At 52.3% G+C, this 24,718-nt stretch overlaps 1 protein-coding gene across 10 annotated transcripts in view; it reads left to right on the top strand.

The window, feature by feature from the left end:
- DISP1 (dispatched RND transporter family member 1) overlaps positions 1-24,718 on the top strand; it is a 181,225-nt gene that overhangs the window by 130,042 nt on the left and 26,465 nt on the right. For 9 of the 10 annotated variants that reach the window (XM_040451982.1, XM_040451981.1, XM_040451980.1 and 6 more), the window contains one exon: positions 671-1,136. In XM_040451982.1, coding sequence (XP_040307916.1) covers positions 671-1,136 — 466 coding nt within the window. Of the gene's footprint in view, positions 1-670; positions 1,137-24,718 lie in introns of those variants that run through there. The other variant, XM_040451989.1, reaches the window with a different exon arrangement.

Raw genomic sequence — 24,718 nt, 5'->3', positions numbered from 1 at the left:
ACCCCGCCTCCAGGTGGCCTCGGGGTGAGACCCCGCCTCCAGGTGGCCTTGGGGTTTGACCCCGCCTCTAGGTGGCTTTGGGGTTTGACCCCGCCTCCAGGTGGCCTCTGGGTGAGGCCCTGTGATCATGAATTGAGCCAAAAGCTTAACCAGCAGAGCCTCCCGGGCACCCTGACATAAGGTGTTCTTAAGATTATTCAAATTATTCTAACTTACACCACTTGCTGCCCTCAGGGTGGCCCTTCATTTTGTACGTGACACCTGCATCCTCGCACCGATGCCTGGTGGAGGGTTCAGGGGCGATGTGGATGCCCCTCCCTCCCCTCCTGCACGGTTCTGACTGCTCCCCCATACTTCCCTTGGGGACGGGGATGGTACTGGGACGGGACGGCAATGGGGACGGGGACTGGACCGGGATGGGGATGGGACAGGGACGGGATGGGGACAGTGACTGGACGGGGACTGGGTGGGATGGGGACTGGACGGGGACGGGACGGGGACAGGACTGGGGGAGCAGCGGGTCTAAAAACGGAAGTGGGAGGTGCAGGCGGGTCACACGGAGCATCCCGGTCCCCGTGCAGCTGCCACCGCGTCGCCCCCACGCTCTCCACCCTGTAGATAGCCTCCCGCCCGGCCGTCACTGGACATTGTCGTGTCGTTTCTGTCGTAGGGCGGAGAAGCTGGAGCATGGCCGTGAGCAGCGGGAACCGCGATGTCGTGCTCCTGAGCAGTGGCGGCCCCGGCGCCCTCACGACCTGCAACGGGGACCTCGCCGCCCACCAGCTCTCCGCAGAAGCGCCCGGAACAAAAGCGTGCGTGAACGGATGCCCACGGGTCAACGGCTCGGCGAAGTCATCCCGTCTGGCCGCCGACGTCCCGCAGCGAGCGCCTGCCATGTGCCGCTGCCCCGCGCACCCGCCCTGCCCCCCGCCCGCCACCCCAGAGCCCCAGCCTGACCCTGGCCTGGGCCCCTGCTGCCCACGGCCGCACTCTGACTTCCCGGCACCCCCCTGTCCACACCGCACGCCCGCCTACCAGCCTGCCTGCGGCCTGCAGCCGGCCTGCTTCTGCCCGCACTGCCCGTGGCCCGGCCACTTCCCACACCAGCCCGGGCCACAGCACACGGCCAGCGTCAGGTGAGTGTCCGGCTCCCCAGAAGCAGGGACACGTGTGTCAGAGAAGGGGGACCAGTGCAGCCGAGATACACTGTACCGATCCCGTCTGCCCAGTTCCCACCCAGACCCTCCCTTACTTCCTGCCTGCGGGGCGGTTCCCCGTTCCCCGTTCCCCGTGGCCCTGGCCTCCAGAGGTCAGTCGAGTTTGTGTTGTTCGACATTTCTGCCTCCTTGTGGGGGACACGTTTGTGATGTGGCTGCCCAAAAGTGACCAGCCTTTATGACAGAGAAGCAGGAAACGGCTTCCTCCTGCTCCCTGCGTTCGTGTGCTTGGGGTGTGTGCAGAGCCGACCTCCCCGCGCGTGCGGGTGGGACCCACATGTGTGCAGCACAGAAGTTGGAAAGCTACGCGTTGGGAAGCATTCGGGGTCCGGCGGACTGGAAAGCCGCAGGCACGTTGGTGTCCTTGCCGGCTCCCCCAGTCCCGGCTGGGTTTGTCCCGCGGGCACCGCAGGCGAGCGACGTCAGTGTATTGGGTGAATGTCCAGTGGGTGCAGAGACCAGGTATCCGCCCCAGTTTTAGGTGATGAGTTTTACAGGAGCAGGAGAGCGCCCTCCTTGGCTGACGCGCGTCTCGTTTACCTGCGGGGGAACCATCCGTCTGGCGCGCAGTTTGATCAGCGTGGACGCGCGTGCGGTCCACACCTTGGCCCGCTTGGAACGTTTCTTTCTGGGGCGACCGGGGAAGGCCCCTCCTGCCGCCATCTGGCTCCCGCTCTGCGTTGGTTCCGCCGGCTCGGGGGGCTCTTGGGACTGGAGCCCTGCAGGGTGTGTGACTTCGCATCGGGCAGTTCGAGCCCAGCTCGGTGTTGTTAAGGCTCCTTGAGTGGCCAAGTGCACTGGTTTCCCTTTTTGCTGTGGAGCAGCTGCCCCCTGTCTGCGTGCGACACATTCGCCCTTGCTTAAAGAGTCCGTACAGACTTGTAGTTACAAGTCCCAGCACGGAGACTGTAGCTGGTGGTACCGTATCGTGTGTTTGACTTTTGTGTGTTTTTTTAAGGTTTTTATTTTTAAGTAATCTCTGCCCCCACCGTGGGGCTCAAACTCACAACCCCAAGATCCAGAGTCACACGCTCCCCAGACTGAGCCAGCCGGGCACCCATGAATTGCCTATTTGACGGTTGCTAGCAGAGTAGATCTTAAAAATTCTCACGGCAAGAAAAAACTTCCACGGCTCTATGTGGTGACAGATGATAACTAGACTCTTTGGGGTGCTGGTTTCACAGAGTGTACAAATCAAATTAATTCATTTTGGCGCTCACCAGAGCCCTTTCCCCGGGTGGGGGTGGGAGGGGCTCGCGGAAGCCACGTCCCGGGCGTGTCCTCCCAGCGTCGTGTGGTGTGACCAGCTTTCCGCTTTGAGTTAAACGGTGTAAGTAGTTGACTTCCAAGTCGTGTGGCCGTCGATACTGACGCTTTAGAATCAGCAGTTACGTGGTTGCAAGGCGTGAGGGGAAACAGTTGTACGTTTTGAGGCTGCTCCCTCCTTTAAAAAACTTCAGGGAACGTCAAAGCCACGAGCAGGGAACCGATTCTCTTCCTATGGCAGGTGTGCCAATATGTTCAGGACCGAACATTCCTCAAAAACTTACTTTTAACGAGAGACTCCGGTGTGCATGGAGCTTGAAACAGAATGGCGCTAAAAAAAAAAAAAAAAAAAGATCAAGATGCGGTATTTGTCCATCGAGACAAGTTACAGCAAAAAGCGTGGACTGTTTCGGGAGAAACCTCATAGTTAGGATTTTTTTCTCAAGAGTTTGAGCGTCCTGGTGAACTGTTTGTAACAGACGTAGCACCTTCAAAGATGCGTGTAAAAGCGGGTCTGTTTCCAGGTCTGTCTGTGACCACTTTATCGTAAAACCCGTGGAGCCAGACAGAGCTCCTTCCTTATTCCGTCCGTACGCTTGCTAATATGTATCATTGGCAGTTTTTCCTGAGTGCTCCCCCGTGCGGGGCCTCAAGGACGTCATTCTGAACAAGGCGAGACCACACGGAGCCGTAGGGCGGTGGGAAGGGACACGGGAGAGCAAACTGGCAGCTGTGGCGTTGCGAGGCGTGGGCGGCCGTGCGGACACGGGCACGGTTTGTCCGGCGACTTGCCCAAAGCTGGGAGCCCAGCTGCCGCCCCGCTCGGTGTGCCTGGGGCCGGGAGGAGGGGAGCGTGGCACGCCCTGAGCCCCACCCCCGGGGCCTTGCAGGGCACGGGAAGGGGACCTCTGGATTTCATCTGCGGCCCGTGGGTGGGCATCATAGATTCGTGTGTGTGCGTAGACCTTTCTGTTGCAGACAGTACACCCGGCGTGCGGTCGGTCACCGTAGCCGCTTTAATGGGCACCGCTCAGTAGCAGCACGTACACCCGCACCGCTGTGAAATCACCACCACCATCCGCCTCCGGAACATTCTTCATCTTCCAAACTGAAAATCCATACCCACAGAATGCTGGCTCCCCTGGTCGCCCCCCCAGCGCCTGGCAGCCGCCGTCCTGCTCCCCGTCCTGGACGTGGACGCGGCCGCTGGCACCTTGTATGCGGTCACACGGTATTTGTTTGTCCTTCCGTGACTGCTTTCAGTCCACGTGGTGCCCCCAGGGTTCATCCAGGTTGGAGCGTGTGTCACAGTTCCATTTGCAGAGCTGGGTGATATCCCACGGCATGCACGCACACTGTGCGTGCCCACGCGTCTGGTGACGGCCACGTGGCCTGCTTCCCCCTTTTTTCTCCTACGGATGATGCTGCCGTGAACCTGGGTGGACAAACACCTATTTGAATTACTGCTTTTAATTCCCTGGGGGCACACTCCCAGAAGTGGAGCTGCTGACTCAGGTGGTAATTCTGTACTTAACATTTTGAGGAACCACCAAACTGCTCCCTCAGCTGCTGTGCTGTTCTGTTCCCCCCAGCAGCGCATACTCTTGACAACACGTTATTTTACAATAGCTATCCTAACAGGTGTGATATTATGGGGTCTTAAGCATAAAAGATACACAGGCACATTTGCATTTTAGAGAAGCCCATGGCCTGCATTGTGGGGGGTGGACTGACGTGGACGGGAACACGTGGGCCGGCACCGTCGTGGACAGGAACACCACCGGCGTGGACTGACGTGGGCCGGCACCGTCGTGGACGGGAACACCACCGGCGTGGACTGACGTGGGCCGGCACCGTCGTGGACGGGAACACCACCGGCATGGATGGGGACACCACAGGCATGGACTGACATGGGCCGGCACTGTTGTGGATGGGAACACCACCAGCATAGATGGGAACATCACCGGCATGGATGGGAACACCCCTGGCATGGACTGATGTGGGTCAGCATTGTCGTGGACGGGAACACCACCCGCATGGACTGACATGGGTCAGCACTGTCGTGGATGGGAACACCACTGGCATGGATGGGGACACCACCGGCATGGACTGACGTGGGTCGGCACTGTCGTTGGCAGAAGGACTACCAGAATACCTGTTGCAGTATTTCCGGTAAAAGTGGAATTTAGAGAAAGTTTCATGCTAAAAGGGTTTACAAGGGAGAATCTACAGGATTTGGTGAACGATTGGATACGGAGGCAGGAAGGGAAGAAGAATCATGGCTGGTGTTCAGTTTCATGGCCAGAGCAGCTGGGTGGATGGGTGGTGAGACCATTTGCTCCAGCGGGAGCAGTTGGAAGGAGGCAGAGCTGAGCGGCGTTGGCCGTGGCGCAGGGTGTGACCTCCCTGCCCCATGAGGCAGCAGCACTGCTGGGGGTCGTCTTCAGAGGAGGACTGAAGCCCTTGGTCTGGGCCCGGCACGTCCTGACTTGCCTAGCTGTGCTCCAGGCGAGGCGTCGTGTCTCTCAAACCAGGGAGACTCCCAGGAAGCGAGCAGAGGCGTGGCAGTAGCTCCTGTGTCGGGGACAGTGCACAGGACGTCCTCGCTGAGAAATTCTGGAAATGAGGCTGCCGCGTGGTGCTCTGTGCCTGCGCTCGTACCCTGCCCGGTGTGGGAAAGCCGTGGGAGCGGCGGTTCTGGCCACAAGTCTGTACCATGAACTTGCACTCGGAATCTCTTCGGTTTCCTTTTGTGGTTTATGCATGTTGCTTTTTTATTGATTGTCTCAAATACTCCGGAGTTCTCAGCTAGGGTTGTGCATGTGTCCATGACTTGGTAAGGGCAGACGTGCCCACAGGCCTTCGAAGGGGGTCCTCGAGGCTGCCGGGCCTGCAGTAGCCACGTGTGCGGACGGGAAGTCACGTGCTCTCTGCACCCAGGCCACAGATGGGCCCGCGTGTGGGTGTGTGTTCTGTGTTGTAGGTTTTACTTGTTTCTAAAACATGTAAACCATAGAGAACGTTCTCAACACGCAGTCAGGGAGAAACTGTAATTTTATCCTGGCCCCCCTGTTGGCGTCTGTCCCTTTCCTTACCTTCTGGAAAAAGGTAGGTTCGGTTTTCTCCCTTCTCGGCGCTTTAGGCTCCAACACGTCTTTCTGAAGATCATTGTATCAGTCACCTGCGTGAACTTTGTTGCTTTGTGACGTTATCTGTTACCGTCTTGATTGATAAAATCGCTGCCAGGATCACAGTATACCCTGTTTTAATCCCGTTTATCACCAGATATCAAGTAGCTTACATAGAACTCACTTTAAAGCTTCCAGTTCACTTGCGGGTTCCCACCGGCATACCCACGGTCTGGCCATTAATTCGTGTCTGATAGGGAACACCCAGGAGTTCAACAAGGCAGGAAGTAAGGTCTTCCTACCAAGAGACAAGGCCTCCACCCAGCTGGCCATCAGAATCACAATAAACGAGATAATGATGATGTCCCCTTTGCACTAGCGAAAAATACGGAACTCTGGGCCATCAGAGGAGGGCAGGGGACCTGTGGGTTGATGGGCCAAGGGCTTGCACGGCCCTCAAAGGGTGACCATCCAGGCCGCGGTGTCGGGACTGGAGGGAAGGGGCGAGGGGAGTGTGTGCACACCTGAAAGCGTGTTTGAGAAGGAGAAAAGGGGTCGTGTGCATGGTGACATGAGGGCGGCTCCTGATGGGACATTCAGAGCACAGCCCGGCGGTCTGTTCTTTCTCCTCTGGCGTCTGGACAATGCCTGCCTCTCGGGAGCCTGTCACCCTGCATGGCTTGAAGAAAGCGTGGGATCTTCTTGCCGCTTGGAGGGGTGGTGGTGTTAGGACACGATTAATGAGTTGTGCACCTGCAAAGAGCAGACAGATCCTTAGTCCAAACTACGCTTGCCTTGTGGTTCGGTCCTCGCACAGGCCTGTTCGTTGCTGGGGCAGAGGGCTGTGCGGATGTCTGGCCTGCCACAGACTCAGGTTCATGGCCAGACGCAGCCTCACCTCCCTGGTTTCGTGGGCGGATGGTGACTCTGAGGGCCCCCTAGGGCCCGGAGGCGGGAGAGGGGTCTCAGCGTGGAGGAGACCGTCCCTGACGGAGGAGACCGTCACGTGCCCTGTGACGTTTGTACCTGTGTCTCTTCCTGCAGCCCCCGTGACTTTTCTGGTCCCTCTCAGAGGGACCCCTCAGCCACTGCTTCTTCTCAACTCTTTTTTCTCCAAAAAGTAAGAAACGAGAACTTGTGTTACGTTAAGAGGTTCTACCACCTGAAGTCTTGCTTTGTGTCGGTGTATTTTGGCGTCCGGGGGTCGGATTACAGCTGTGAGCGTTGTCACCCCACTGTCTTCCTTTGATGCGCGCGCCCAGCAGTGACCCACCCTTTCTGCTTTCCTGAGCCCCGGCAATTGAGTGATTTCGACTCAGCTGGGAAATTTGGGACAGAAACCACCGGAACGCTTCGTCCAATGTGGCATGAATCTGGCATTGACACACCCCAGGGTCTGTGATTTGCTCAAATCACTAGATTCAAACCCGTGGCTCTTCTAAGATGTTGGAGCAGTGAGTGGAGAAGTTAGCATTCAGCAAGGATTTGTGAGTGCTCAGGGTTAAGTGCCGAACACGGGTAAAAACCGCACGGGTGCGAGGTGGTGTGGACAGGGTGAGACCCTGGGCAGACTCTGGGTGGGTCGTCCACCGTGTTCTCTGAGGCACAGAAGTTAAACATCATGTATCTGTTCACGTGTTAGTACAGAAGGGGAACCAGACTATAGTTTTGTAAGTTGTGCCCTCCTGTTCTCTCTCGCCGACCAAACGTTACTAACAGCCGCATAGTCCTGATTTACGGATATTCACAGTTACAGATGCTTACGAATATCCACCTTTACGGATGTAGACTGTGGGGCTGCTGGGCAGCAGGAAGGAGCGGTCACGCTGCATCCTTGAGGCGTGTGCTGCGCACGGTTCTTAAGTCCACTGGGCACCGTTCACGGGCTCGGGACCCACGGGTGCCAGTGGCCCCCACCCCGGCCACGTCCGTCCTGGCAGCAAGACTTCCTGACAAGGCTGTCTCTTCGCGGCAGCAAATTGGAGCTCCAGGGACGAGAGGAACGGCGGTGGTTGACATTCCGTCCACGTAATCCCAGCTCGGGGGGTCCGACTGCTTGTATCTTGTGTGGCAGAGAAACGTCAGAAGGTGACCTGAGGGTCGAAAGCCGTAAAGACCCGTGGCAGGTCAGTATCTTCCAGGGGCCCCCGTTCGTCCCGCAGAAGCCTCGGCCACGTTGTGGACACCCGTGGACAGCGGATTTGCTCTGTAGCTGCTGCTCTCTTCTTAGCAGAGCCAGTGACTAGAACACCGAGTATCCCTCGGCCACCGAATATCCCTCGGCCGTGGGGACGCGGCCTGTGGAGGTGCCACTGACTCGACCTCACGACTGTATTTTCCTGCCGCCTCTGTCTCGTGCGGCGCAGGTCTGCGACGGCGAGCACGGCTTCCTAGGACTGCACCTGTGCTCACGGGTCCTCACCCCTCCCCACCCGTCCTCACCCCTCCTCACCCGTCCACACCCGTCCTCACCCCTCCTCACCCATCCCCACCCCTCCTCACTCATCCCCACCCCTCGACACCTGTCCTCACCCCTCCACACCCCTCCACACCCGTCCTCACCCCTCCTCACTCGTCCTCACCCCTCCTCATCCCGCCACACGCGTCCTCACTGTCCTCACCCCTCCTCACCCCTCCTCACCCGTCCACACCCGTCCTCACCCCTCCACACCCCTCCACACCTGTCCTCACCCCTTCACACTCCTCCACACCCGTCCTCACCCCTCCTCACCCCTCCTCACCCCTCCACACCCGTCCTCACCCTTCCTCACCCCTCCTCGCTCGTCCTCACCCCTCCACACCCGTCCTCACCCCTCTTCACCCTTCCTCACCCATCCTCACCCTTCCTCACCCCTCCTCACTCGTCCTCACCCCTCCACACCCGTCCTCACTGTTCTCACCTGTCCAAGTCCTGGCGCCACCACATTCTGGTTTTGTGTCCCTGGTAAATCCACCTTAGCCGTAGTTTCCGTCGTCTCTGCAGACGTGGGAATAACTGTGGCCCTTTGCACAGCACCTGGAGTCAGTCTTCCTGTTCTGGTTCGTTCCTTTTATTTTCTCCCCAGTATAGCTGTTGTTGTTCACTCTGCCAGTATCGTTTCAGAAATCAAGCTGTGGGTGAATCTGGGTTGAAATAAATGCATGATGTGTTCCTTTTCACTCTGGTGTATATAAGTCGAGCATTTCATCCCGCCGACCCCACCCCCACCCCAGGAACAGCAGATGGTCACTGAGTTGCTGTCTGGACGAGGGGACGATGTTGAGAATAGGTGGTCCGTCCTGCCCCAGAGACCCGGGGCCGCTCCCCTGACTCGCATGGAATCGGAGTCCTGGTTAACTTGAGAAGTCTGGTTCGATTTAGTCTCGACCTCACTGAAACCAAGGTTTATTTTTGCATTCCTTAAAGTAGTCAGAAGTAACTTTTAAAACAGGGTAGCGTTTGTAAGGTCTAAAATGTTCCGAGCTCAGCTGCCAGCATCCGTCAGTTTGGCAGTCAGGTGGCGTGAAGGCCTACTTTCCAGCAAGACTTCCTTGGGGACTTGTGTGTCTTACAAATGAACTGATCTCACAGGGTGCTGTGTGCTCTGGAATGCACATTTCAGAATTTGGACCTCGGTCGTCTTTTACTTTCGCAGTAAATGTCAGCAAACAAAGCTCTCTCTGTGTTCCGTAGACCTCGCACGGCATTTGGAATGAAGCAAGTATGTTCCTTCCCCACCTCCTTTCCATATCGCTGTGAGTTGCTTGGCAGATGCTAGAGAGTGCAGAACAGGAAAGAAACAGATCAAATTTTCTCCTTTTCCTTTTGGCTAAAGAAAGTGTATAAAGAAAGGTAAGTCATTCGGCCAACAGCAGACCCTGACGAGAGGCGTCGTTACGGATCAGTTCTGTCTCGTTTTCAGGAAGACCGCCATCGTTTGTCGACTGCACCTTGTCATGGGATAGAGATGATGAGTGCCAAAACACGCACTCTCTGAGCGCAGGGTCAGAGTTTAGAGGGCCAGGCGAATCCCAGAGAGGGACACAGACGCACAGGGCTCGCGGCCGGGGATGTGAGAGCGGGAGGCCTGGAGGAGGTAGGAGTGGGGGCGCGTGGGGGTGGCACGCGGCCTCCTTTGTCTGGAAAAGGCCCCTGAGGAGGCGTGACAGCACGTTGTGTCCAGTGCGTGCGTCTCACGGGCTCTGGAACCCTGTGCGCTGCGGTTGTTAAGCGCTGGATGCCCAACATTGTGTAACCACAAAAGAACTTACTATCCAAGGATGCATACACAGCAGCTACATTCTTCTCACACCTTTGACCCATCGATCTTTCCCTGGGCTTGTTGAACCATTTTTTGGCATGACTGTGTATCTCCAGGGCCTAGCGAGGTGCCTGGCCCTTAGTAAATGCTCAGAAATGAATTGTTCAATGAGCTAATAAGTAATTGAGACCCACCAAGTCCTTCTGTGCAGAGCATAATTTTGTGATGTGATAATTTGATAATGAAAACCAGGAGCCATTGGTCTGATGCAGTAAAGATATTTCCCAAATGGTGAGAGAAGACTCAGGAAGTTTTATTTCCCTAAAAACACTCTTATTACTGTGATTTGGGGGGATACCGCCTTCTGTTCTTTAAATCTCCCCGCAAATGCATTGGTTTCTGACTTTAAAAAACGAATCACAGACTCCTTCATGAAGAGCAAAGGCAGGGATTGTAGAGGGCCAGCCCCTCCCGTAGAGCCCAGGCTGCTTTCCTACTTGAGGGGGGTGGGGGTCAGGGAGACAGCCAGGAATAACCTGTTTGCTCAGCTCTGGCCACCTCCAGGATATTTGCACGCCTAGTAAGAGTGACTTTGTAAGCAATCAGCAGATTATAAAACTGGGGGGTGAACCATAAATCCTGGAAAAGAGTTGGGGCTTTTCTTTGTTCACATGCATTTCATGAGTTTGGAAAGCAGAATCAAATCCAGGCCAGATTTGATACCTTATTCTGTGTGGATTTGTTGACTTAGGTGGTTCCGCTAGGTCAGTTTCTTTGTCCATTTGAATGGCACAGGGCTTCGGTCACTGCCAAGTAGTTTGAGATTTCAGGCATGATGCTGCAGAGCTGCGAGCAGTCTGCTGTTTCTGAGCACTGTGTTGTGTGTCTGGTAAGAAGCAAGGGGGGACAGTTAGCACATTCATTCCTTCAGACCCTGTTTGTGTGTCTGTGGTCTCCTGGGCCCGCCCACCTCCCCCTCTTGAGACACCGCTTTCGTTATGCCTCTCCGCTCCGGCTCAGGGCTCCTGTGCACCGTCCCCACCCTCCTTGACCTGGCGTTGGGGTCCCGGTGAGGGGGGGAGCGTGTTTTGGGGGGAAGGAAGGGTAGTTCAGGGAAGAAGAATCTCCCAGCCCCGACGGGAATGGGGTGACAGAGCTCAGTGAGTGAGATTACTGTAACAGGTTGTTCAGTTCAGCAGTTGCAATAGAAATCTGATTAATGATGGACTGTGTCTTTGTTTCCGCTTATATGTAATTGAGACTTAGATAATCTTTGTGGTCCCAGCGAAGTATTCTGGGTCTTTCTTTTTTTAGGAATTTGCCTGGGACATTTTAGCTGCAGCCATTGGCCACCAAATGACCACCAGAAAATAAAACTGCTTTGTTGTAAAGCAGCCCCTAGCAGAGAGGCATTCAAATGTATTATTTGATGTTAAAACGTCCCCTCTCACACAGCGTTAAACCCTACATGGAGCTCCACGTTGTAAGGGGCTTTTTTCTGGTTTTACTTCTGATCCTCTCTGTCTGCTCCCAAGGCACATTCTATGTGAGCGGCTTTAGTGCCTGAAGAGTATTTTGGCTTGAGGATTTCAGACCTCATTCCAGCATTCCATGCTCTTAGGTTAGTTAAGTTTAATAAGAGTTTTCTGGCTTTCGGTGAGCTTTCCTTGGATCTCTTATTAGTGATTATGATTCACATCTTACTAAGAAAAGAATATTCTACCCTTCTCTTTAGGGTCTTGGGGGCAGGGCTCCCGGCAATGGTCTGCATGGAAAGGCTTGAGTTTTAGGGTAAGTGCTTTATAATTTAGTGTGACTTGAAACGTAACACGCGGGGCTGTTTGCTTCCTAACCTCCAACTGAATCGTGCAGATGTAGCTTCACGGGCTGAGGAACACTGTTTTCTTTGAACCAAAACTACTTTTCAGCTATTTCCAACTAGTTTTAATTAACTGATTGTCCTTTTCAGTGGCCTGGTGTCAGGTCCTCTTTGAAAACAGAAAGCATTCCTGCATTCCTCTCTCGGGGTGTGCATTGCATGGGACCAGAGGCGTGTGGTACTGTGACCTTAGTCACTGCCCCTCCCCTTCCCCCATACAAGTGGCAGGGAGAAAATGGATTTGAAAAGGAAATTTCCCACGCCCTGCTTCCCTCACCTTTTGGTGAGCAGCCCAGGAGCCCCCTTCTCACTATGTGACTAGCGGCACCTTAGGAGACAATCCGTAACAGAAGAGGAAGCACCCCTCTTCATCGTCACCCAGTTTTTAATTTTTTTTTTTTAATGTTTTGATTTATTTTTGACAGAGAGAGAGACAGGGCATGAGCAGGGGAGGGGCAGACAGAGAGGGAGACACGGAATCCGAAGCAGGCTCCAGGCTCTGAGCTGTCTGCGCAGAGCCCGACACGGGGCGCGAACCCACGGACCGTGAGATCATGACCTGACCCGAGGTCGGACGCTTAACTGACCGAGCCACCCACGCGCCCCTCCCAGCTTTTAGAACACAGTTCCTTTCTTGTTTACTGAAATGACTGGGGAGAAAACAGCATCATTTGTTGCTTGCTTCTCAGGCCCAGGCTCTTCTAGTGAAAGAGAAACTTCTTTTTAGTTTAAATTGGAACATGAGCTGTTACATGAAAGTCTGGTTGGTTCCAGCTTTACGGGGCTTTGAGTCTGAGTGGAACAGAGAGAATCCCAAGTATCATGCACTAAACACACATTTCTCTGGGAACATCACATAGAAATGCCTCCCTGGGTCCCCAGGCTCGCTTGCTGGTGGAGGTCACCGTTTTCATTCGCTCTTCCTCATCCCGCTCGACAGACGTCCTGGTGTCGTGTTTTTCTTTCGCCAGCAAGTTTTGGTTAAGTTGGTGTCAGGATTTTTAAATACGTTCAAAATGCACATTTCTGTCCTAGTCTCCTGCATCGTTTACTCCCATCTCTGCAAAATTCTTTATTTTTTTAATGTTTATTCATCTTTTGAGAGAGAGACAGAGACAGAGAGAGAGACAGAATGAGAATGAATAGGAGAGGGGCAGAGAGAGAGGGAGACAGAAGCCAAAGCAGCTCCAGGCTCTGAGCTGTCAGCACAGAGCCCGGCGTGGAGCTTGAACTCACCAACTGCAAGATCATGACAAGAGCCGCAGTCGGATGCTCAACCAACCAAGCCACCCGGGCGCCCCATCTCTGCAAAATTCTTAGTATCTCCAGGGGAAAGCTGCAAATACGTAACATCACAGGGGTTTTCCCAGCTGATCAGTCGCCACCAGATGCTCCCCTGGGCTTAAAAGTGGGCAGGAATGAAAGCCCGCAAAGGAGATTCAGCAAGAGAATTGCCAGAATCTACAGACGTTCTGCAGTCTGTCCATTTCGAAAAGCATGCTTTATTTTCCCTTTGTTTTCGTGCTTTATTTCTGACGTTTCCTGCCGCTGTAAAGGGAATACAAACTTGTATGCTGAAAGTAGAGGCATTCCTAACTGAGGGTAGAACTGGTCATAATCCAGTGTCCACATATATCCAGATGTAATCCAGACGTAAATTCAACATGGTTTTAAATAAGATTTTAGTGTCGTATAGTTTGCAAGCTAAATATTTTATTTTTCATCAGTTAAAATAACTCGCCTAAGACCTTCTGTTTAAAAATCACGATGTAAAAGGAAAGCACTTCTTTATTGTTGTGAATTAATTCTCTGAAGTGTAGGGCACACTCGTGTACTTACGGGTGTGGCCCAAGGTGTGCACACGGAGAGGGGTGACGTGTCTGCCCCTGTCTCGCTCGCGGATGTGGACTCTGAGTAGAAATACGATCAGCTGCTAACGGCTTCCGTGTTCATGATGCACTTGACTATGTCTGCTCGTGAGCACAGTTAAGAATATTTGGTTTTCCGTCAGCATCGCAGTTTAGATTATATAACGTGTAAGTTACTTTTCACTCTGCTGTCCCGTGAATATCTCCTTTATGTAATTCCGTAACAAAATGACCTTTCTAAGAATTTTAATAGGAAGTTTTATCACTGCTACAGTAGTCTCAAGTATTCCAAAATAATGAATAGTAACAAGTGAATGCATGATTCAGATTCCTTCACAGCCATGCAGTGGGGCTCGGCTGCACACTGTACCTGTGTCTTTGGTGAAGAAGACGGGTTTTAATGGTGTGAAGTCTCAAGTTTATAGCAGCAGTATTAGTGGTTTTATCGAACCCTTCCTACGTACCAGACGTTGTGCTGCTGTATTTCACACGCGCTGTCTGATTTGATCTTGAAAACAGCCCAGGGAATCCAGAGCTGTCACCTGTCTCCACTTACAGGTGGCGAAAACCACGGATGTTACGAGAGCAGGTGGTTACAAGTGGTGGGCCTGGGGTTGGGTGCTGGTCCCGGAGCAGAGCTTCCCCTCACGCCCCTGCTTCCCCGACCTCAGAGGACGCTCTTGGTGTCAGCAGCTGGCTCGTAGCCTGGACAGCACACGTCACACCCGGGGTCCGAGACGCACAGACGATGGGGCTGCGGGCGGCCTCCTCACGCCTGCAGCGTGGACCCTGAGGGGTTCCCGCCCGATCGCCCCGCCGTCTGCGTGTGTCCTCGCTGCATTTACGGTGTGGCCGGAGGCGCCGGTGCCGCGAAGGAGATCTCGCGTGTTTTCAGGGCAACGTCCTGATGGGATCTTCTGCTTCGAGGGTCAGGCTGCGCCTGGCTCTGCCGCGACCCGGGGGGATGCGGGCCTTCCCCATGCTTCCCGCACGTGTGCCTCGCTCTCCGGTTCCCGAGAGGCGACTTCGCTCCACCCCCGGGACGCGGGCGGCTCACCTGCTGCTTTGGGCGCCTGCAGTGCAGAGGCCGCATCTGAATCCGGCCGCTGCCCCCGGTGACCTGGCACGTGGAGAGGGTCGCTTACCCTTTCTGAGCCTCTCAGGACAGTCATCGGAATTGCAAATGTGCTAACATCGCAGGTGCTTAGGACAGTAAATGTTGACTGTTAGTAGTATTTTTTTTATTTTTTAAATAGTTATTTTTGGGAGACAGAGAGACAGCATAAGCAGGGGAGGAACACAGAGAGAGGGAGACACAGAATCTGAAGCAGGACCCAGACTCCCAGCCGTCAGCACAGAGCCGACGCGGGGCTCGAACTCACAAGCCGTGAGATTGTGACCTGGGCCGAAGTCGGACGCTCACCGACTGAGCCCCCCGGGCGCCCCGACTGTTTGCGGTATTTTTAATCCACGCTTCATGCCTTCAGTCTGCACAACCTGCAGTCTCTTACCCTCCCCCCCTTTCCTGGCGACACACAGGTCCCTGACCTCCTTGACAAGCTCGTCTCATTTCTTCTCCTAAGCTCTGTGGCTCACGGTCCCTGTTCACCACCCGGCCTTGTCCTTTCTGCGTCCACAGCCCTCTGCTTTCCTTCCCCGTGTATCCTGTGACCGCTCTGCCCCCACACTATTGACAGCCCATCTTCACTCCTTCCCAGCACCATTGTCTCTCCAGACCTTGTTTTTTCCGTACCCCTCCCAACTGTTTAGAACTTCAGATCCCCATTTCCTGCCCGTATTTCCCATGTAATGGGTGCCCCTGTGTTCACGGTAGCAGGACACCTGCCTGTAAATATTGTGCCAAACAGAGTATCAGAGGAGAGACTTTGAAGCCTTCAGCAGAGCCCGTGCACCTGTGTTCATGGTACCTGAGTAAACATGGCTGTTGAGTAGCGAGACACTGCTGACTCCGGCAAGATCGTGAATTTTAGAAGAAAGTAGAACATGAGGAAGCAGAACAATATGGACTTAAAAAAATTTTCTTTTACCATTTATTTGTTATTGAGAGACAGAGACAGAGCACGAGCACGGGATGGACAGAGAGAGAGGGAGACACAGAATCCGAAGCAGGCTCCAGGCTCCAAGGCATCAGCACAGAGCCCGACGTGGGGCTCGAACTCACAAACCAGGAGATCATGACCTGAGCTGAAGTCGGACGCTTTCCCGACTGAGCCACCCAGGCGCCCCTCAGTATGGATTTTTTTAAATGACCTGCTCAAAAGTGACGTAATGACAGAAAACCTAACCAAGAATAACCCTCGTCAGTGAGATTGTGTTGGTCGTCAGAGGCCTTTTATAGGTAATACAGGATCTCTCTCTGTAAGTCATTGGGACAGATACTTCTAAAACTTTGGGAGAAAAGACCAGTGAAGGCTCATCTGTGAGCCACCCATTTAAATGTTACACTGTTTTCCTCAATTTGAGCCAATCTGAATCTTATTCTAAGTTCCTCCTTTAACTTCTCTCTTTGGCCGTCTTGAAAAGACGGCCCCTTGGGCACAACTTAACCTGTGGCGACAGAGCCCGAACGTGGTTTACCTCCGGGGGCAGGATACGGTCACTGATGGGAACGGGCTCGGGCGAGCCCTCTGGGGTGCCGGAAGCACCCTGTGTCCTGACTGTGTGCACGTGTGAGAGCCCATCAGGTGGAGGGCTTACTCTGCGTGCCTCGCACGGAGATGCCGCTGACACCGCAGCGCTGTACGTGAATGACGCCGTGGACTTGGGAAGCTGAAATCTCCTTCCCTGGCTGTGGCTCGTCCACGTACGTCCGGAAGGCAGGGACGCCACTCAGGAGTGTTTATGATCCTGGTTGTGCGCCGGGAGGACGGTGTGGGGCCGGCGGGCTCCTGGGCCGGGAGAGTTTGTCCAGTGTCCAGCCCCTCCCTGAGGCACCACCTTGCTGTGTGTGCACAGAACTGCGTTTTCCAAACCGCTTACTCAACCGCTGCATTTTCACTTTGGAACCTGGAGCCCGGAACATAGAGGCTCTGGTGACGGGATCGCATTCTTGCCACTTCTGCTTTGCCCCCGGCGTCTCTGTCAGCCTCCCGTCCCCCTGCTTTGGTGCTTGGGAGCAGAAGCCAGGCCTCCCGCTTCCTACTGCTGAACAAGTACGTGGTGAATTGGAGGTTTTAGGGTGGAGAGGAGAAGGCAAAAGACGATTTAATGAGGCTGGGGAAATGAAGGGCCGTCCTTGGGCCGACAGTCCTATGCGTCTTGTCTGTCCGTCTGCCAAAGGTCTCGTGATAGAAGCAAGCCAAGATTATAAAAAGATTTAAGTTTTCCGTGTGGAAGAGCCAGGCTTTGGGGGCCGGGAAGAAGGAACAGAGAGGGTGTTTTTGACATTTCTGACACAAGAGAGTCTGCATACGTAAGCCTTTTCTCCCAGAATACCTCCTCTGATGGCAGAGATCAGGTTCTGGGCCACATGCTGTGCTCAGCTGACTTGGACGGAACGTGAGCCGGCTGTGTGAGCAACACCCCCACACGAGGAAAGCCTGTGGGAGTCTTGCTGAAACACCGCCTTTGGGGCTCATGCTCTTGTCCTGTTGGGAAGTTGCTCTGAATGAGCCGGAGAGCTTTTGCAACCTCCTTCAGGAACTTTGTCACCCAGGACGTGCACGTCCCTGCAGAGCTGAGGTTCTCATATCGGGAGGGGTCCTCGTGTTGGGTTCTCCTATCCTGTCTTTCACCAGTTGCGGTTGTTTTCGGCGCTGGTGCAAAAATAACACCGCGAGCCCCCTCGTTCTTTAAAGGTAATGGGATTTGCCAAGTGCGTTCCGTCCCGGGACTGGTCTGTCCTGAAGGCCAGTCAACCAAAACAGTGTGATTCTGTGGGAAGAATTGGATCCGTGGACCAGCAGGACAAGGGAAACGGAGCTTACTAACAGCTTAGAACCTGCTGATAACTCGGTAGGCTCCTGACCGCCACCTGGCTCCCGTTCTCAAACGGGCCCCAATGTCTGCTTCTTCTGACAAAAACCCAGAGGGACTGGGAGGTGCTCCCAGCCCAGCATCCGTGCGTGGCTAACGGTGTGGGTGAGGCTCGCCCAGGCTCCGTCACCGCCGTCCCGCCTGGCCCTAGAAAGACCGCTCTCAGAGCCCACGCGTGTCGCCCGGACAACCCACGTGAGCAGCTGTGCTGATGGTGCCCGTCACAGCCTGTTCCGGGACGGGGTCGGGCGCGTCAGCCGTCCCCACGGTGCCAGGTGCCACGTTTTATGAAAGTGAACGTTTAGACCAGGGTTTCCCCCTGAAAACGGCTTTGCAGCAGACGATGCCGCGAAGTAACAGGGCCGGCCTCGGTCACTCAGAGGAGTCGGGAAGAAAACCGACCTCGGGGTCGTTGGTACAAGTAGTTACAGAAATTACAGAGGAAAATTACAATACAGAAGTTCTAAGGTGTGTGTCCAGAAAAATCATGTTAAAACCACACCACAAATTGGGGAAATATGTGACGTTTAAAGCTGGAGTCAGGTTCTCATAAGGGAGTGTGAGCACACGCAAACGCACGAGAGACAAAGCCGTGTGTTGTGCGATTACGAGCGCGTGTACTAAATTAGGACAAATGCGGCGGTACCTTACACGGCTGCTGAAAGCCACGTTTTCAGAAGATTCGAGTTACGTGGAGCGAGCTCATGGCCCGTGCTGATGACACTTTATGCGTCCAGTGTGCAGATTTAGACACAAAGGGGAAAAATACTGGAAGGAAACAGATCAAAAAGAATATAGAGGGTAGATCTTCGTGGTGAGACTGCGGATGATTGTGTTTCCTGCACAGTTTTCTGCGTTTTCAGGCTCGAAACCAACGGACGTGTTCATTTTATCATCGGTAAACAAAAACAACGTGAAAACAGAAAATCCGTCTCCTCCTCAAAGCTTTGCTCCTCCTCCAAGAGTTAAAGTTCCTGTGTAGGATTGGACAAAACTTAGTAAGTGAAAAAGCCCATCAAAGCTATATGTTTTAGGTAAAAAAAAAAAAAGAAGGTTTTAGGCAGCCCTCATGGCTGTGGGTGGAAGGTGGTGGGGAGCAGTCCGGCGTGTCTGCTCTGGCGACACCATGAGGCTGGTGGCCAGGGGCCTGCAGTCACCCTGTGACACGGGCCATGTCTCCACGCCCCTCCGAAGCCAACGCGGGGAGACTCCTCCCAAGCCCTGTAGCAGTTTTATCACTAAGCCATTTATTAAGCCATTAGAAAAGTCTCTGTCACTATTAACATGAAGGGTTGGCATTATTGTTCAAAGCATTTTTAGAGTTTATCTATTATTGGGGGAGACAAGGAAAGAGAATGATTGGGGGGACAGAGAGAGAGAGAGAATGAGTGGGGGGGCAGAGAGAGAGAATGAGGGGGGCAGAGAGAACAAGCAGGGGGGGTAGAACAATGAGGGGGGTAGAGAGAGAGAATGAGTGGGGGGCAGAGAGAGAATGAGTGGGGAGTGGCAGAGAGAAAGAATGAGTGGGGAGGGGCACAGAGAGAATGAGTGGGGAGGGGCAGAGAGAGAATGAGTGGGGGGGCAGAGAGAGAGAATGAGGGGGGCAGAGAGAGAACAAGTAGGGGGGGTAGAACAATGAGGGGGGTAGAGAGAGAAAGAATGAGTGCAGGGGGCAGAGAGAAAGAGAGAGAGAGAATCCCACAGAGCCTGACGCGGGGCTTGAACTCATGAGATCGTGACCTGAGCCAAAATCAAGATTTGGGCAGTCAACTGACTGAGCCGCCCAGGTGCCCCCAAATTGTCTTAAAACATTGGTTCTTACCCACACTTTGGAGGCCCATTTGTATTGATTATTCGCATGATGTATTGATTAGGGGAGCCTGGCTTTTCGGCTGTCGCCGTGGCGTGGCATCATAACATGCAGGTGGCGATTTGAATTACCTGAGACTCCACAGAGTGCAGTATAATTTCACAGCTGGAAAGGACCTAAGAAATAATTTAACAGCTGGAAAGGACCTAAGAAATAATTTAACCCAACTCTCTTTATTGTACAGATGAAGACATTACAGCCGAGGTGTCGGGGCCCAAGGTTGACGCTGTTGGCAACAGGCTCTCTCAACCTCGAGCCCTGGGTGTCTTGGTACATTGTCCTCAGGATAAGCTGTTCCGTGGTGTTTGGGTGTCTTTGGCAAAGAGTCTACACCACCGTGAACCCACGTAGCGGCACTGGTGCCAGAGCTGGTGGCCCTTGCTGCCGCCTGAGAACAGGTGGGTCCCGCCTTGCTGGGGCTTTCCTCATTTTTCCTCAGAACATTTTTCTCAGTTGTTCTCAGTTGAATTCTTTTTAGCTTAGTTGATTCTTTTAACCTTGGACTTTTGGCTGAGAAGAAAACTCTTTTTGTCAGTATTATTGTTACAAAAACCAAGCTTGTTCAAGTTTTGCTTTTGATCTTTATTTATTAGGTCTTTGGCAGTTGAGTTACATCAATTTGATTTAAAAAAAATTATTTTTAATGTTTATTTATTCTTGAGACAGAGACAGAGTGTGAACAGGGGAGGGGCAGAGAGAGAGGGAGACACAGAATCCGAAACAGGCTCCGGGCTCTGAGCTGTCAACACAGAGCCCAACCTGGGGCTCGAACCCACGAACCGTGAGATCATGACCTGAGCCGAAGTCGGAGACTCAACCGACTGAGCCACCCAAGTGCCCCACATCAACTTAATTTTTAAGCAGCTAAAGGATAACTATGAGCAAATTTAGTTAAGGAAGAAAACTCAGGTTCACTCTGCATTTTTTTTTTAATTTTTTAACGTTTATTCATTATTGAGAGACAGAGAGACACAGAGCGTGAGCAGGGGAGGGACAGAGAGAGGGGGAGACGCAGAATCCGAAGCAGGCTCCAGGCTCCAAGCTGTCAGCAAAGAGCCCGACGCGGGGCCCAAACCCACAAACTGCGAGACCATGACCTGAGCCGAAGTCGGCCGCCCCACCAGCTGAGGCACCCAGGCGCCCCCACTCTACGTTGTTCTTAAAAGCAGAACTAAAGACTTTCTGTGGATGTTGAGGGACTAGCCTGTCCTCCTGGACAGCAGCCGCACGATGTTGGTTACACTGTTGTGATTCCTTTTGATACTGGGGATTTTTACTGTTTTTGGAGCTCCCCTCAAAGGTTTGGGCTTTTCTGTAACACCCTCACACTTGTGCCCTACTGAGTAATTTTGTAGGGCAAAATAATTGACAATGGGTGGGAAATGAATTTAAGAAAGGTTAATGAGGTTTCTTGTCATTTCGAGCTCAAGCAACAGTTTTGACATTGAACCGAATGTGGACGTTCAGTAAAAACTGGAAGCAGAAGAGCTTGGAGGAGAAGGAAACCAGCCCGTTTGTGAAGGAAGAGTATGCTTCGGTCTCTGGTGCGAGGGGGGCCTCATCCGAGCAGTAACCCCGGCAGGGGTGGCTCCACTGAGGTTATAGTGGACACACATACCCTTGTTTCTATCATCTGTATACTCTGTAGCAAAAATGCAAGATGCTTTTCCTGTTTTTTTTAGATAAGATCTATAAAATTTCGAAAGTGAAAAATTAGATAAAAACAGGGAGGGGGACAGACCGCAAGAGACTCTTAAAGACAGGGAGCAAACTGAGGGTTGATGGGGGTGGGGGTGAGCATTGAGGAGGGTGCTTGTTGGGACGAGCTCTGGGTGTTATACGTAGGAGATGAGTCACTGGCTTCTACTCCTGAAGCCATATTACACTATATGTTAACTAACTTAGAGGTAAATGAAGTGGAAAAAAATTTTTTAAAAAGTGACAAGTGCTTATATGTCTCTCTTATCTAAATGACAGTAATGAAATATATATTTGTTGAATCACTCTTAATGTAAGTCTCAAAAATGTGCTTCTAAAGCTATGCCCCCAACCTCCAGACCGATCTTTTGGACAGCCTCTCTGTGATATCATCCAAATTATCACTGACTTCACTCAGCTGAAGGTATCATTATATAAAGATATGTTAAATGTAGTTTTAGGTGTTTCTAATTGTACCTAAAGTACATCACTATACATAAATATTGAACAACAGTGAGTGTGGAAATGCGTTATAAGGTACGTAGGATATATCAACCTGGTTTATTCAGTTTTTCACCATTTTTCTGGTCATACCCTATATATTTATAAAAGTACATACTAATATTTTTACTCCCATATTCATAAGATTCTCAGAGGTTTTCTGAATCATTAAAGGAAGATCGAAGTCATTCTGTTTTCCCCTCAGCGTCATTTGTGTAAACCCCCTGCACTGGCTCCCAACCTGGGCCGCCATCCACTCACCTGCTCCTGCCACCAGACCATTCGTCCTCAGATAGAGTTTATATCTACCACGTCCCATGTCCTAGGATAGAGGTTGCACCTACCATGTCCCGTGTCCTGGGATAGAGTTTATATCTACCATGTCCTGTGTCCTGGGATAGAGTTTGCACCCTACTCATCCCATGTCCTGGGATAGAGGTTGCATTTTACCACATCCTGCTTCCCCATGCTGCAGGTGTCTTGTATGATGTGTGTTTCCTCTCCCTCTGCCTCTGTCTGTCTGAACCCTGCCTGCCCCCCAGAACTCACTCGAGCTCTGCTTCTCATGTCAAGTTCAGCGCTAGTCTTAGGATTACTATCTCCTCACATCCTCTCCCTGTCCCCTGACCACTTAATGTTTGCACTACGCCTTGAAATTCTGATTATTTTCTTGTATTATTCTCTAATTATTTTTGTCTGGCAGGGAGGGGGGTCACAGTTTCCTGGCACACTGCCCAGAGCAGTGGCCCTGGCTCTGACTCCACAGGTCCTGCTCTGAGGCCTCCTGAACCTGATCCCTGGTCAGGAGCCCAGAGCTAGCAACTCCAAAAATGATGGTGAAATTGCTTGTAGTCACTTAAACTGTGCAGTAAATATTTGAATCAAGCAGAATTAACTATAGATTTTGGATGAAATGGATTTTGTTCTTTAAAAAGAGTGGCACCTGGGTGGCTCGGTCGGTTAAGCATCCCACTTCGGCTCAGGTCACGATCTTGTGGTTTGGGTTTGAGCCCCACGTCGGGCTCTGTGCTGACGGCTTGGAGCTTGGAGCCTGCTTCGGATTCTGGGTCTCTCTCTCTCTCTCTCTCTCTCTCTCTCTCTCTCTGCCCCTCCCCCACTTGTGCTCTGTCCCTCTCTGTCTCTCAGAAATAAATAACTGCAAAGAAAATTTTTTTCAATAAATAAAATAAAAATGGTGATCTGTGGATAGTGTTACTTCTTTTTATCTAGTTGATAGGATTCTGTATCAGTGAGAGAAATTTTTAATTTCTTGACTTGAGTCACACGTACCTACATGAGTACATATGCAATTTCCCTTTATAAAAATTCTTTCACTTCTTTTTAATTATACAGCTAATTCATGAATACGTTCTCACGAATTCAAAAATACAAAGTCAAACGCATCCTTGATTCTTTCCCCCGCAGTAAACAGGGCTATCGATTTGCCATGTTCCCCTCCACATTTTTAAAACACATTTACACATTTTGCATTTAGTTTTTCCTATAAGTACAGTGTGAATTGTTGTGAAAGTCCTCACTTGGTTTGCCTGGGTGTTCTTCCTGTATCAGTGTGTGCACATGTGTGTGCACTCCCTGCACAGGGTTGCATCTATGGGGCACCAGCGTCTACCCAACCTTCTGTTAGCAGGTGCGCACGTCAGCTGCCGTCAGCTCGCTGCAGTCCACCCCTCCGTAAGCATCCTGGCCTGCTCTCTCTTGCCCTGAAATGAGGCCTTCCCACTCCGCCTCCTTTCTGTTTACAAGCAGGATCTCGTGGCACCAACACCCACCCCTCCCGATCGTGGCCAGAAAACGCAGGATCGAGTCGGGAAATGTGCCTTTGAGACCTCCCCATTGACTTGCTCTGTGGTCCTGGACCTTCCTCTCTGTCTCGTGAAAACAAAGATTAAATGAGATAACGTTCAGGGTTCCTAACAGTCTCTCATTCTACCTAGGCCTACATGCGTGATGCCATTTATTTTTATTATATTCAGCTGGTAGTGCCATTTGCCTCTTCTAAAGGGACCCGGAAAGGTTTGCAGTGCTTGTGAATTATAGGGCCCTTGTCTCCTGACAGCCTTCTTAAATGAGGTTTGACAGCATCTGCAGATGAACGGGGAGTGAGTGGTGGGGGTGCCGTTCTTGTTTTGGGCAAGTGCTCCCCGGTTTGCAGAACCTGCCACCCTGCCAGCTCATCTGTGGCTCTTTTTCGTTTCTCACAAACGCTGGGAAATGGAAGGTCTTGTCCAGGGTCACCAGCTGACGATCTCCGGTCCCAGATTTCCCTCACATCTTTCTACCACCAGGTTCCCTACTTTGCTGTAGACAATTTCCTCATCCTCAAGTATTTATTTAAGATACGCCCCGGAAGGGGCGCCTGGGTGGCTCAGTCGGTTGAGTGGCCGACTTCGGCTCAGGTCATGATCTCGTGGTCCGTGAGTTCGAGCCCCGCGTCGGGCTCTGTGCTGACAGCTCGGGGCCTGGAGCCTGTTTCAGATTCTGCGTATCCCTCTCTCTGACCCTCCCCTGTTCATGCTCTGTCTCTCCCTGTCTCAAAAATAAATTTAAAAATGTTAAAAAAAATTTTTTAAATAAATAAATAAAATAAAATACGCCCCAGAAAAGTGTGGAGGTTCCTCAAAAAATTAAAAATAGAACTACCCTACGACCCAGCAACAGCACTGCTAGGAATTTGCCCAAGGGATACAGGAGTGCTGATGCATAGGGGCACTTGTACCCCAATGTTTATAGCAGCACTTTCAACAATCGCCAAATTTATGGAAAGAGCCTAAATGTCCATCACCTGACAAATGGATAAAGAATATGTGGTTTATATATACAATGGAATACTACTTGGCAACGAGGAAGAATGAAATCTTGCCATTTGCAGCAACATGGATAAAACTGGAGGGTATCATGCTGAGTGAAGTAAGGCAGAGAAGGGCAGATAATCATATGATTTCACTCATGTGGAACTCGGGTAACAGTAGACCGTGGGGGAGGGGAAGGGGAAAAAAATAGTTACAGAGAGGGAAGCAGGCAAACCACAAGAGA

Source organism: Herpailurus yagouaroundi, unplaced genomic scaffold, assembly GCF_014898765.1.
Source record: "Herpailurus yagouaroundi ecotype Mexico unplaced genomic scaffold, PumYag 205, whole genome shotgun sequence".
Taxonomy (NCBI): Eukaryota; Metazoa; Chordata; class Mammalia; order Carnivora; family Felidae; genus Herpailurus; species Herpailurus yagouaroundi.
This window is presented reverse-complemented; position numbering and strand designations above follow the sequence as displayed.